The following is a 13,937-nucleotide window of genomic DNA, read 5'->3' as shown; positions in this document are numbered from 1 at the left end:
TGTCAACTTGGCCCAATATTTAATAACTTACAAAAAAGATAGTTTTTTTAAGTTGTATAACAGATAAATAAAAATAATTATTTTGTTTTTTTTTTCCAACATCAACATAATAAATATTTAAAACCACCAAATATGACATACTTTGATTGTTTATGATATAGGACAGACGACATTCTAGAACCATTGTAATAAAAAAAAAAATATTATATCACGACTCCTGATATCCTGATCCTGATGTATTCGGAGTTCAATGATGAGGCATCATGTGTTAACCAGTTTCTACCATTTTTAATATCTGTCAATATCAATATCAGTGTGTTACAGTAATAATCACTTGACACCTGGCACCATTAAACTCTAAACTCTGAAGGCAAATTGTGTTAGGAGTCGGAATCATACTGCATCCACCTTTCCCTTTTCTCCCCACTCCAGCCCCGCCATAGTCTCATACAACGGCCGCTCTCTCGTTTCCGGCAACCTCAATCCCCCAACCCCACCCCCCCCGCCACCACCGCACACGCCCCAAACACCCCAAACCCCCATCTTCCCCCCGCCGCCGCCACCACCACCGGAGCCGCCACGGCCCCCATCTGCCCCGCAAACGACACGCAACCCAACGCCGCGTTCCTCACCTCTGTCGGAAATAGCTCCGCCATACATACATACATCAGATTATACGTTGCCGCAACCGCAAATATCCCCACCGCCGCGCACCCGGTTCTTGCCGCATTTACAAAAGCTTCCGCCGCGAAGCAGAGAAATCCGCAGAGCCACATGGATGTCACGGCCATCGGCCGCCTTCCATGCCATCTCAGAGCCACTGCCGTCAGCGCGTAGGCCGGAATTTCAGCCACCGCGTTGAGGATGGCGCTGAGGTGGATTTCGGGCCCCAAATTCGCGACATTGAGGGTGAGGCCGTAGTAGGAGACGGAAATCAGGAAGTTTATCAGGAGGCCGAGGATGAGGCGCGGGCGGGTCACTTTGGAGCGCATGACGTCGATGATGGAAGCGGATCGGACGGTTCGGGTCGGGTCGGCGGTTTGTGAGAGCGATGTCCGGTCGGGAATGAAGTAGCCGTTGGTTTTTGCGATGGCGCGCATGATTTGGATGGCGGCGGGGAGGTTCCGGCGGACGAGATGCCAGCGGGGGGATTCGGAGATGAAAGGGAGGGCGAGGAGGAGGAAGAGGATGCAGGGGATAGAGGTGGAGATGTAGAGGAGGCGCCATGAAGGGAGGAGGAGGGAGGTGACGGAGAGGGAGATGGAGCCGATGGAGAAGAAGTGGAAATTGGACATGGCGGCGGCGGCGCGGAAGGAGGGGCCGACGGGCTCGGTGGACAGGACGAAGGCGGAGAGTCCGACGCCGCCGGGGGTGAGGCCGGAAGAAGGCGTAGGTTGAGAAAGAAGGGGAGAAGGCGGTGAGGAGGCTGAAGACTGCCATGAGGAAGCAGTTGAGAGTGAGGACTCTTTTGCGGCCGAGGAAGGAGTCGGAGAGATGGCCGGAGAACGCCGCACCTGGGAGCAGCAGGATAAAAAGATTTATCATTTTAATTTGATGTGAATAAAATATTTCCATCCCTAGTAAAGTAAATAAATATTTAATTATATAAATTATTTAAATAGTTTAATATTTTTAAGGGGCATTTACATGCATATCACCCAATTCTTATTATTTACATATATAACACTTATTAATCTTTGATTTTTTCCATTTGTAACATCTAAAATTTTCATGTCACAACTAAAAATACAACTACTCTTAACTTTTTAAATATATATTATCATGCTTAGATAAGGTGGTAATTTTGTAAATATCAAAATTTAGGCCTTAGATATTGTAAACACAGAATTGAATAATCTGTTTGTAGATCTTCCTATTTCTAATGATAATGATGACGAATACCTGATTCAAATACTTATAAGAAAATATTAGATTTGATACAACATGAATAAAACTTATCATTTTGCATGAATCCCGAGGGGATTAGAAAGAATCTCAGATAATTTTTTAATAAAAAATATTCAAACTCTTAACTGAAAATCATTCAAGTTTTTGATTTCAACAAACTTATAGTTAAATTGATCGGCTCAAAAAGACAGATCCAATGACACTGAAATTGATCCAATCTGAGATAAAGTGAGTCTGAATCAGGTTATTAAGCCATATTTGGAAGCATTTGGTGTTTAATTAGAAGGTCAAACATATTCTAAATCTGACATGTTTATAATCAAATCGAGCGTATCAACGAGATGAATCTAATGAGCCTAAAATCGCTAAATTTTGACGTCATTAATATACCCAAATATGTACGAATATCATCCAAACGAGGGTACCTCTTCGGGTTGTATGATGGAGTGGTTCAGATTCATTCTTTGTTTCAATGAAGACCTCTCTCATACTCTATAAATGGATCCCTACCCTTCTTTACGAGAGGTGAACTACGACCTTAACTTGGGGAAGGATCAAGAGGAGTTCAATTACATTGTCGTTTTTGCATTGAATATCCGACAAACGCTTTTATTATATGGGTTTGGGGAAGCATCATACAATCATTACTTGTTATAGGGCAATTTGGAGGTGCCACGGGGGCTGGCTCGGGATGCTTAGTCTCATGATACTTCAACATCATTGAGGAAAATCACCGACAATAGAAAGAGTCTCTGAAGTTGAACATCAATTCCTCACTCACAAATTCATAGATATAGTACACATTGAGCCGCATCCCTTTAAAATCCCAAAATCTAAACATTTGTAGTCTATCATCTACAGTGACCTTAAAAGAGATTGGCAGCTGCAACAGTTTCTCTTGTTTCTCAAGGAATCTTCAATCGTTCTTTATGAAGAAAATTCATATGATCCACTGTCTTACATGTTCGTTTGTACGAAAATCCAATTGTTTGCTTTGAAAGGGGACGCAACCATGTGTGTCGCTTGTAAATCTGCCTAATTTTATAAAATATCTGACGTTAGTTTTAACTCACGTTTCCCTAAAAAGGCAATTAGCCTAATGACGATAGCCATTCTTCGACAAGAGGACTGGAAAATACTGTCTCTGATAACTTTTAAAGAAAGTTGATTATCTCGGGCACTAACAAAAATCGCAGGCCGACTCATGATGCCGCCTATTAAATGGAACATATCTCGAGGAGGAGAACATGCTTGATCTGTTGGGGTCAGCAACTTCACAAGCATATCGTTGGGAAAATAAAATTTCTTCCAAAATAGTATTAGGTTTTCCTCTGTCAAGTTCTATATCGCATCATCAAAATTTTGGATTTTCCTCTAGTTTTTAGGAGGGTGGGGTTCCCAAAATTTCGACATCTTGAAACACAAAAACAATCTCATCCGGAAAATGCATCAGCAACCCTTGAGGGAGCTATATTAATCACACAAACAAACTGGAAGACTCTGAAGTGGGTAATAACAAAGTCAAATGAAGCTTTGTTAATCACACAAATATGATGGGATACTTTGAGGTAGGCAACTAGAACATCGAGGGGAGCTCTGTTGATTGTACAAATGAGTTGGGAGACATCGATGTGGGCCAAAATACTGCCAAAAGGAGATTTGTTGATTGCACAAACAAGCTGGAAGACACAAGTTTATTCCTCCTCTTCTTAGTTTTTTTTATTAACTCAAAAAGGACAAATTTAGCCAAAAATGCCCGAGTGTTCTCACAGCAACCCACATAAGTCATCCGATTTCACACAATCAGACAAATGTACAACCCAATTCGTGTCAAAATGCTAGTTTCTATTGATTACGTGTGTGAATCACCATAGTTATGCACACGACGGATCTCGTCGTCTGTTAGACAATGCACACGTCGTTAGATCTATATTGCATAAATCGCTAGTGCTAGGCAACCACACCATGCAATTCGCACAACCACACTAAAAAATGCAAACTCACACCGTAAATGGTGCACCCACGCCACAAACGCATAACCACAGGAACACTTCATCTTGATCATCTCACACACAGAGCCCCCAAGCTGCCTAATCCGCGTCATGCAAATCGCCAACCAACCTGATGACTTGCTTAATCTTCTCACAAGCCGCAAACATGGTGACTCACCTAACCCAATGGACTTATGATGGACTCCAAACGACACAGACCCTCTCATCCGCAGACCTATCTAGATCTGCTTAATCGTCATATGTGCTCCATCTCGTTTAACCGTCGAAGCCACACTAACTCGCTAAGCTAGTCTCCTGTGCATGTGATTGTGGTCGACAAAATTGCCCACAGGTAGATGCCTTCGTCTAGCACGAGTCGTTGCCTCCACCTCCGTCGATCACTGCCTCCATCACCAAAAATCAAATTTTTTCAAAGTTTTAAAAAATTTGTTTGATTTTAATGATTTTGATAATTTTTTTTTACAAATAAGCAAAATCACTTGAAAATTAGGAGAAAACTAATAGAGCATTAACAAAATTTGTTAGCGCAAATCTCAAGGCAATCAACACGAATATCAGAGCATTTTTGGGGCAAGGAACACTCAAGCTCCAATTAAAAATCATCAAAAACTCAAATGTCAACAAACTTACAGTTAAATTGACCACATTGACGAGATAGACACATTGACATCGAAATTGATCTAATCTAAGTCAAATCAGGCTCAAATCAGGCTATTATGCAACTTTTGGAAGATTTTGGTGCCTAATTCATAGATCAAACAGATTCCAAGTATGATAAGCTTATAGTCAAATTGAACATTTCGATAAGACAATACAGGCGAGCCTAAGATTGTTTAATTCTGAAATAATTAAGGCACTAAAATTTCCATAAAACAAAATCTAATTGAGGGAATTTCTTCGGGGTGTTTGATGGAGTGATATGGATTATTTCTTTATTGTAGGGAGGCTTCTCTGAGACTATATAAATAGAGCTCTATCCCCTTTTATGAGGGGGAACTAAGATAAAAACATGGAATAGGAGAATTAGGAGAATAAATAGCTGAAATTGAGTGTTGTTTATGCACCAAAAATTCTGTGAATTCCTGAGCAGTCGACTGTCATCAACCACCGCTTGTCGACCCTCTTTGACCACCACTACCCCCACTATCGTCGACCTTCATCGGCCACGCCCGGCATCTTACATCGAAGCCCCGTGCACACTCAAGTCGTATGTTGCAGTGTAACAAAGCGTTGTGTATAGTAATTACCAATGATGCAAAGTAACAAAACATCTTTCGAATTAGGTCATCGTTTCAAATATTATGCAGCGACGCACATTAAAGACAGTGTACCGAGGCACTGCAACTACTCCCAACCACAACTGCTACTGACCACCGTGCAACGAGTCATTCGACATACGAACACTGCACTTCGAAAAATTATATAACTTTTCACCGTCTATAGGACAAGGTCTATACATGCAGTTGTCAACATATAATAAATCATTCTGATTGCGCTAGAATTTTATGTATATTTAATTTTTGAACTGAGCTGAATAATTAATATTTTCTCTCCCATTTAAATTGTTTTGGAATCCATGAATTGATGCAAATAAAATCCAAGCTAGCTCCCACCCATGCAAATAAAACGCACGTGACGCTGAGCTGGTTATAGCAACTTGAAGCCATCATCCATTTTATATCAAATTTATACTGAAACTTATAAAAAATAAACAATAATAACTCTGATCCGACATAACTGTACTGACACTGAACCACCTGCACCAAGCGTGTCACTAAAGGCGTGAGTGGGCCAACCCGCCGGTGAGTTAGCTGAAACTCAATTACAAAAACTGGCTCAACATACATGGACAATATATGCGATTTTCACCATCAATCATTTAAAAAATAATAATAATAAAAATAAGGTCCATCGAAATACAATTTTACTTTGATGAACGGTAGGTAGGGGTTGGACAGCATATATGAAATATATATGTTCTACGTATGAAATAATGTTTCCATCAACAGAATTTGATGAGCTAATAAATCAAGATCAAATGATTCCCCACTCCACTAATTAATTATCAAATTGATTTATTTAAAAAATAATTAATTCAAAATATATTCAAAATATATTAAAAATAAAGAATTGTTCTTAAAATTATTAACAATATCTTAAAAATAATATTTAATTATTTATATTAAATGATTTCTTATTTAATTTCTCATAAATGCTCATGATAATTATAACACTAGCTTAGATATATATTTTTTCTCTCTTTTATTCTAAACAAGTCGGCTCGTGAGCTGGCTAAAACTAATAGAATTAAGCTCGAGCCTAAACTCATTTAATTAGTCAAACCCAACCTAAAGGTGATTACTCTTCTTCTACAAGGTTCTCTCACAGCAACAGGCAGCTAATCATAATACTCTGCTCATTCAGCTCGTTAACTATGAGTAAGTTTAGCACAGACTCATGTCACTCATCCTCAAAATTTGTTTAATACTTAAATTTCTATAAATATTTATTTTTTTTACATTTTAATTATAATTAGAGTTGTCTTAAATAGAAGCATTTACATGCATACCCCAAAATTCTTATGTATTTACATATTTAACACCTCAACTTTCACATTTATATGCATAGCACTCAACTCTCAAACAACTCACAAAAAATATCACTATTCCTAATCTTTTATAAGTGAAATAATTTTTTTTTTCTATATTATCATATCAAAATGTTATAAACATAAATATAAAATTTTAGTTGTTATTGTTGGATTAATTTTGGGACTACAATGTAATTAATAAATGTGTTGGGTCATCATTAAATAAATCAAAATTATTTTGGTCTAATTTAGAATTAAGTTTATGACTTTGGGCACATTTGTCATGATATTATAGTGTGGATACCATAAGTGCAAATTCTAATTTGATGAGGGGCAGAATTAGAATTAAGCAAAACTTTTTTTGTATTCTTGCACCCCATCAACAAGAAAACTAAGGAACATTTGGAAAATCTGCAGATTGGAAGATCATATCTTGTGCAATCGATCTAATGGATTCCGGTACGCTTCCGCTAATCTATGACTTATTTCTCTCGAAATTGAATATGAATTTTTTTTTAAGTTCTAACAGTTATTGGTGCGTGCTAGAAAATTCGTGGCGTTAGAGTAATGGATTATCGTCTTAGCGTTGCACGAGGATTCAACACACACTCAGATGAAAATGAATCAGACTGTGATAACACCATGAGTTTTTACGTGGAAAACTCGTAAAGAAGAAAAACCACGGGGGCCTAACCAAGTAGTAAAAATTTACTATAAGTTGAGGATTACAGATGTCTCTTGTCCCACAGGCGGGGAAGGGTTTCGACGGCGGTTGATCACAATCGATGACCGTCGGCGGTGGTCGACGGAGGTCGGCGATGATTGGCGACGGTCAGTGGTGGTCGACGGCGAACAACGATGGCGAGGATGATCTTGGACTTGAGCTCCTTTTCAAAGCCTCAAGTTCTCTCTTAAGCCTTCCCCCCTTTCATGTGAGGGGTGAGGCTCTATTTATAGTGTTTTTAGTGCAATTAATGCAAGAATATGAATCATTTTGATCGGACGGTCCGTAGAGCTTCCTTTGATCAAATGACGTTTGATGGACATTTGAGTGTCTTAACGATGTCAGAATTGAGCAATCTTGGTCTCGTTGGATTCGTCTTGTCGAGACGCTCGATATGACAATAAACTCGCTAGATTCGACATCCGTTTGACCTTTCAAATGCCTCCGAAAATCCTCCAATACTGGTTTAATGATTTGATCCGGGCTTGATTTGACTCTGATTGGACTGACTTTCATATCATTAGGTCCGTCTCATCGAGCCGATCAGTTTGACTATAAGTTTGCTGAAATCGGAGCTCCGTATGACTCTTAATCGAAGTTTGAATATTTCTTGTTCAAAAAATTACACTAAAATTCGTGTCGGATGATAAAAATTTATTTGTGGCGTATCAATTATATTTATAAATTTCTATATTTTTATGTTTTTATTTTCCGTCACACCTTTAACATGGCTCTTACTTGAAAAAGCTAGAAGGCAAACATTATTGGATCACACAAATAGTGGAGAAATCATATTTTAATTCAAAGCATCTATAATAAGGCACGGGTGTTCGTGCCCTATTTTTTGTCCATTCTTGACATCATTGAAACAAATTCCACGGTGCAAACGTGACTTTGAAGCAAGAAAAAAAAATGAAGGCATGGCCGAAGAGTATCCAATTATCATCGTACTTGGCTATTGTTGTTGTACGTTGGCATTAAAAAATTAAATCATGCTTGGTTAGTATAGTTTCTGTTGAGAAAATAAGGGCGAAGAAAAATAATAATCGACACAAATCCAGAAAAATACAGAGATTTAACGAGGTTCGGCAACGATGCCTACGTCCTCGGGAGCAGAGCGGCGAGTTCCTTTCAATAATCAGAAAAGAGATTACAAAATAGAGGATACCTCCTGGAGTTACTTCCAATTAAAAAAATAATGAAGTCACTCATCCTAATTATTATGATAAAATAAATTTGGACATGACATTTATATAAGATATATGAGACGTAAGACTATGTTATGTTATAATCTCTCATCTCTAGCATAGAGCATAGAACGAAAAAGACGTGCATGATAATTTTGATGGAAGAAGAAGATGAAGAAATGTATATGAAATGTTTAGATTAGTCGGGTGAATGAGTCGAGTTGAGTTTGAGGCACCCTCAACTTAAACTTGGGCTTCATTAATTTTATCGTGTTCGAGCTCAAGCTCAAGCTTAAGCCTACCCACTGGAGCGGGTTCAAGAGCCGACTTATTTATTATAAAATAGATAAAATAATGTTAATTTAATGTTGTGTTATAATAAAGTAATAAATAAAATGGGTAATTATTTTTGAAATAATAAAAAAATCACTAAATATTAAATCTAAATTCTTATTTTTAAATATTTTTATCACTTTGATGAAAATTTCTTCAAATTGGATATATTTTTTACTTTTTTAATTCTCAAAATATATGCTTATAAATAAGTAATAACAAATGTCATAAAATAATTTTCTCATTTCTCATCAAAGCTCCTAATCTAAGCGTCTATTTGGGGCAGTTGCAGTTTATCGAATAATTTGCTGATAAGCTGATTAAAAATAATCTGTTGATAAGCTAGATCCGGTGGCTATTATATTTTTTTCTTTTTTGTAAAAGTCATACCGCTGGCAGAAAACTGCAACCACACCTAGATATGTGCGGTGTGAAAGTTTTCAAAATGCATAAGCTGTCAAAATACAGTTTACCCAAACAGGTCAGGTGCGTTTTCAAAACGCCACCGCACCAAATAAACTGCCCCAAACAGACCCTAAATTTATACTCTTTGATTTAAATATAATCAAACTTCTGAAATTAAAAAAAAATACTTTTTTCCTCTCATTTCTAATCCTAATTCCACCACAGATTCTAACTGCCGCATGTCATTTATTAGTATTGCATCATTATTCATCAAATGATCTCATGATTAAGCGTTGACCGCATAAAATAAATGTAACGCAGTGAATATTTACGGGCTCCGACAATTATTTTAAGTAAAAAAATCAAATAATTACCCCTCAAAATACTTCTTTTAAATTATAACCTATCAAATTTGAGTGAGCATTTGAGAAATGGATGAAAGAAGGTGGTTGATTTGTAAATAGCAAGTTCCGGACGGTCACTAATCCGTATGTAAAGAAAGCCGACTGCGTACCTGCCATGGATCCAGCAAAGAAAGCCGACTGGGGAAGCCCGACCTTGTACCTGTCTCCACAGCCCAGCCGCCACTCCTCCACTGTGGACCGAGCCCACCACCATTTCCGGCCCAACTGACTCCCGACAGGACATGCCCCGGGCCCTGCAGGGGCTTGGTCTGCAAAGACCACGGCCATGACCTGGAAAGCGCAGAGGATCCATGCAAGGCTAGTAAGTAGGAACTGCCGGAGCTGCCACGGCCCAAACTCGCCTGCAAATCTAGTAAGCATCTCGTCCACATTGATCGCCTCCTCGCCGCCGATGAGAACCGGCACCGATTCGGTCTGAAGAAGGGCGGCGGTCGACTCGTTGGAGTCTGTCTTCGCCGGCGCCGGCATGATATAGCAATAATGTGTACTGCCGCGCGGTAGAGAAGCAGGGATTATTTTGGGGATGATATACAGCATTTTATAGGCAGTTGGAACTTTCAGGGGTCGCTAGAAGTTATTAATTATTATGGAAATGGGGCCATTCTGTAAATTTAAAATTATGCACCAGCTTTGCACGTCCAATCGTACAGTTAGCTGTGAAACAATTATTAAAATAGAGGGCCTTTTACATATATGGAACGTCAGACCTTAAAAAGTAAATATATATAGAACCGAAAAGTTTAATATTACAGAAAAAGGATAAAAAACATTTCATTTTACCAAAATGGAACTCTGTTCAAAAGTTTTAACAGAGCTCCCATCTTTCTCCTCCGCCGCTCGGTTCCTCGTTGGGACGTGAGAGCTCTAAAAATCCCATCTTTCTCCTTCTCTCCCCTCCGCTTTTACCTGAAAGCATGGAGGAGCACGGCCACTTCCCTTCCACTGCTCCGGCGAAGAAGAGAGCGGGTGATCTCCTCGATTTGACTGAGAATGGCATGAGGCTCAATAGCTTACAGCTGTAATTCACTTGTTATAGCTGTTAGATAAATTTTGAAAAACCTAATTCCGACGAAGAAGTGTGACGGTTACCTCCTATTTCGAACTTAAACGACTCGACATGAACACTAAAGAATAAATTTTTATTCTTGTTCGGCTCATTTTTACTTAAGAGTGCAAAAAATTTATTCGTGTCCAACTTATTTGCTTAATAAAAGAAACAAACACCAGTAGGGCTGTAAACTATCTTAGCTTGAGCAAGCTCAGGCTTGGTACGTGTTCGGCTCGTTCGAAATAGCTTGTGTTCGAAATCGTCTCGTGTTCGAAATCGGCTCGTGAACAGTGTGTTCGTGTTCGGCTCGATTTAAATATTCGGGCTCGTGTTCGGCTCGAAATTGACTCGTTAAACAAAAATTGAGAAAAATAGATGTAAAATGTGAGATTCGAACCTGGATCAAATCTATATAAAAAAAAACACTAACCACATTGTCACATGAGATGTTATGATTTAAATTTAAACAAAAATATATATAACATATTATTATTTAAATAATATATCTAATATATTGTTATATAATTTTTTTCCTAGAGCCATTTCGAGCCGAACACGAGCGAACAAACTGTTGTTCGTGTTCGGCTCGTTTACATTTTGAGCTTAAAAATTTGTTCGTGTTCGGCTTGTTATTAAGCCTAACAAGCCGAACACGAGCTGCTTAACGAGCCGAACACGAGCTGTTCACGAACAACGAACCAAATTGACAACCCTAAACACGAGTTTATTAACAATCCGAGCATATGTTTTTCGCGAACAATGAACAGTTTTGACATTCCTGAGTGTGTACATCTACATACATAAGAATTGTTTGATATGTCCATATAAAAGTCACTTATATTTTTCATCAATCATATTCATGACATAAATATATTATGTAGTGTATTTTATGTAATTCAATCATTAGTTTAATAATTTTATAAACATATATAATTATACAAGTTTGGAGGAATTTATATACATACCACATAATAATTCTTATAAATTTATATGTCAAAAACCCAACATTTAATGTTTACTTGTAGCATACTTTTGTGTCATAATCACATAAGCTATATCTTTGAAAAAAAAAATACATTTGACTTGAGAAAAGAATAATGGTATTATTTTTAATGCAATGTTAAATATTCAAGTCTTATATATAAATGATAAAATTTAACTGCCAGCAATATAAATATATAAAAAAGAGGTATGCATGTTATGCTTAATAATATGAAAGCTTAGGTACTGAATGTCTAAATGCAGTAGGCTGCAAATGAAACGAGTCGAGCAAGGTTGTGTTCAAAGTTGAGCTTGTTTATAAAATTAGAGCTCGAGATTAAATCGAGCATTTGGGGTTCTGTTCAAGTTTGAGCTTGTTTATAAAATTTGAGCTCTTATCGAGCTTTATATTTATGCTCTAGTTTTGTTTCTGTTTGAATTTAGTTCATGTTCATTTGATATGATGATAATCAAGTCATTGTGTTGCGGATTAGTGAGTTCATGTTCAATTCATTAGACAGCTGAACGAGACGAACCTGAACAAATTTTTTTCGTTCGGTTAGTTAAACGAACCAAACACGAACAGTGATGTGTTCGTTCGTGTTTGAATCATTATTGTTCGAAATATAAAATAATTTAATATAATTATATATAAAAAATTTATGATATTTTAAAATTTTAAATTTTATAAATTGTAATATATAATAAATTAATAATAATAGTGTATTAATATACTATATTAGTAATATATTAATATAGATATTATATATTTATATAATATAAGTTATATAGATAATATAATATATTGTTTATATATATTAATATTAGGCATGTCAAATTTGCTCGTCATTCGCGAACCGCTCGTGTTCGGCTCGTGTTCGACTCGTTCGTTAAGAAATGAACACGAACAATGACTTCGCAAACAATTTCAAACACGAGCTCAAACCCTGTTTGTTCGTGTTCGGTTCGTTTACACCCCCTGAGGCTGACAATGTGCGAAGGAGATGAGTTCAAATTTCAAAATGAGAGCTTTATTTAAATAAAAACCTCCCGGATTTTGTAAATCTCAAATTTATGAAAAACATGTAAGCAAACAAAATTTAATTTGCAGAAGAATTTAAAATCACAGTTTTTATCGTTTTGGCAATATTTAAATTAAATCCTGATTAAATCCCGCTACCAAACAGCCGCATTCACATCCCCATTGAAACAACCGGTGTTTCTGTCCGGACTCCTGACGTACCTCTATGTGCGGCGTAAGTTACTCCCGAGTTCTTTTGAGATTATTTCTTAGTTATTTTCAATAATCCTAAAACCCAAAAATAACCCGCGGTCTTTATTTTTGGGCTATTTCTGGGTTATTTCGGTATAATTAAAAATAACTCAGAAATAACTTCAGTCGCTCGTAGAGCTACGTCAGGAGTCCGCACGCAAAAATTTTTGCATTGAAACAGTGCATCCGTCCATTACAAATTATAAATTAGAGATGATAATTAATATGTGATTTGAAGTAGGTTCAATATTTATGGAATTTGGGCCCCCACAATGTGAAAACTATTTTTATAATCTATATTTACAATTTTTAATCATGCAAATCTCTTCCTTTTATAAGCAGGAAGCTGCATTTTTATCACATTCATCAGATTCTTTTTCTATATAAGCCTACAGCTATCCCAAATAGACCCATCACATTTTTTTAAAATTTATCAGTTAATGCGTTCAGACCGCTGGCGCCTGGCAGAACAGCGATGCTTTGCGCTTTTTCGATTTTCATATCATAATCAAACGCTCGGTCGGCGAGCTTCATTTTCTACCTAGCTTTGGATGCTTGGTGGAGGGATCATCTAAAATTCCCCTTACCAATGTTTTTTTCTTTTTTGGAAAATTTACATGCACGCCACACAATTGATATTTACACATTTTACTTCTTTATGCCAATAAACCTATGCACTAAAAGGTACATTCCAATTTTAAGAAGATGATGATGCAGATATATTTGATGTTATGTTAGAAAATTTAGGGGTATGCATGTAAATGTGAATGTTTTGGTGATCGGAAGGTGGGTGATGCACACATAACAAGTATCAATTCAAATGATGTACATTTTACTATTTGAATGGAAATAATTATCTCAATTTGATGGGTAATCTATTTTGTAAGTCATTTTTTCATGTTTTTTTTTACTCCTCTGTTCTATCATATTGTAGCACTTTTTTTTCTCGTAACATATTTAAATTCCCTTTGTTGTGGATTACTGTGAATTTAAAATTTCTTAGGGGTTGTTTTGGATCACTTTGATTTTTTTTTTGCTTTTTTTTTTTTTT

At 37.0% G+C, this 13,937-nt stretch overlaps 1 protein-coding gene across 1 annotated transcript; it reads right to left on the bottom strand.

The window, feature by feature from the left end:
• Nucleotides 1–479: 479 nt before the first annotated feature.
• On the bottom strand, nt 480–10,052 carry LOC110033916 (organic cation/carnitine transporter 4-like). Its single transcript, XM_020738122.1, has 3 exons — nt 9,674–10,052; nt 5,664–5,731; nt 480–1,514 (listed from the first exon to the last, which is right to left on the bottom strand). Exons 1-3 carry the CDS (start codon nt 10,050–10,052, stop codon nt 480–482), a joined length of 1,482 nt encoding a protein of 493 aa, XP_020593781.1.
• Nucleotides 10,053–13,937: the final 3,885 nt, after the last annotated feature.

The sequence above is a fragment of the Phalaenopsis equestris genome, unplaced genomic scaffold (genome assembly GCF_001263595.1).
Source record: "Phalaenopsis equestris unplaced genomic scaffold, ASM126359v1 Scaffold000002, whole genome shotgun sequence".
Classification (NCBI taxonomy): domain Eukaryota; kingdom Viridiplantae; phylum Streptophyta; class Magnoliopsida; order Asparagales; family Orchidaceae; genus Phalaenopsis; species Phalaenopsis equestris.
This window is presented reverse-complemented; position numbering and strand designations above follow the sequence as displayed.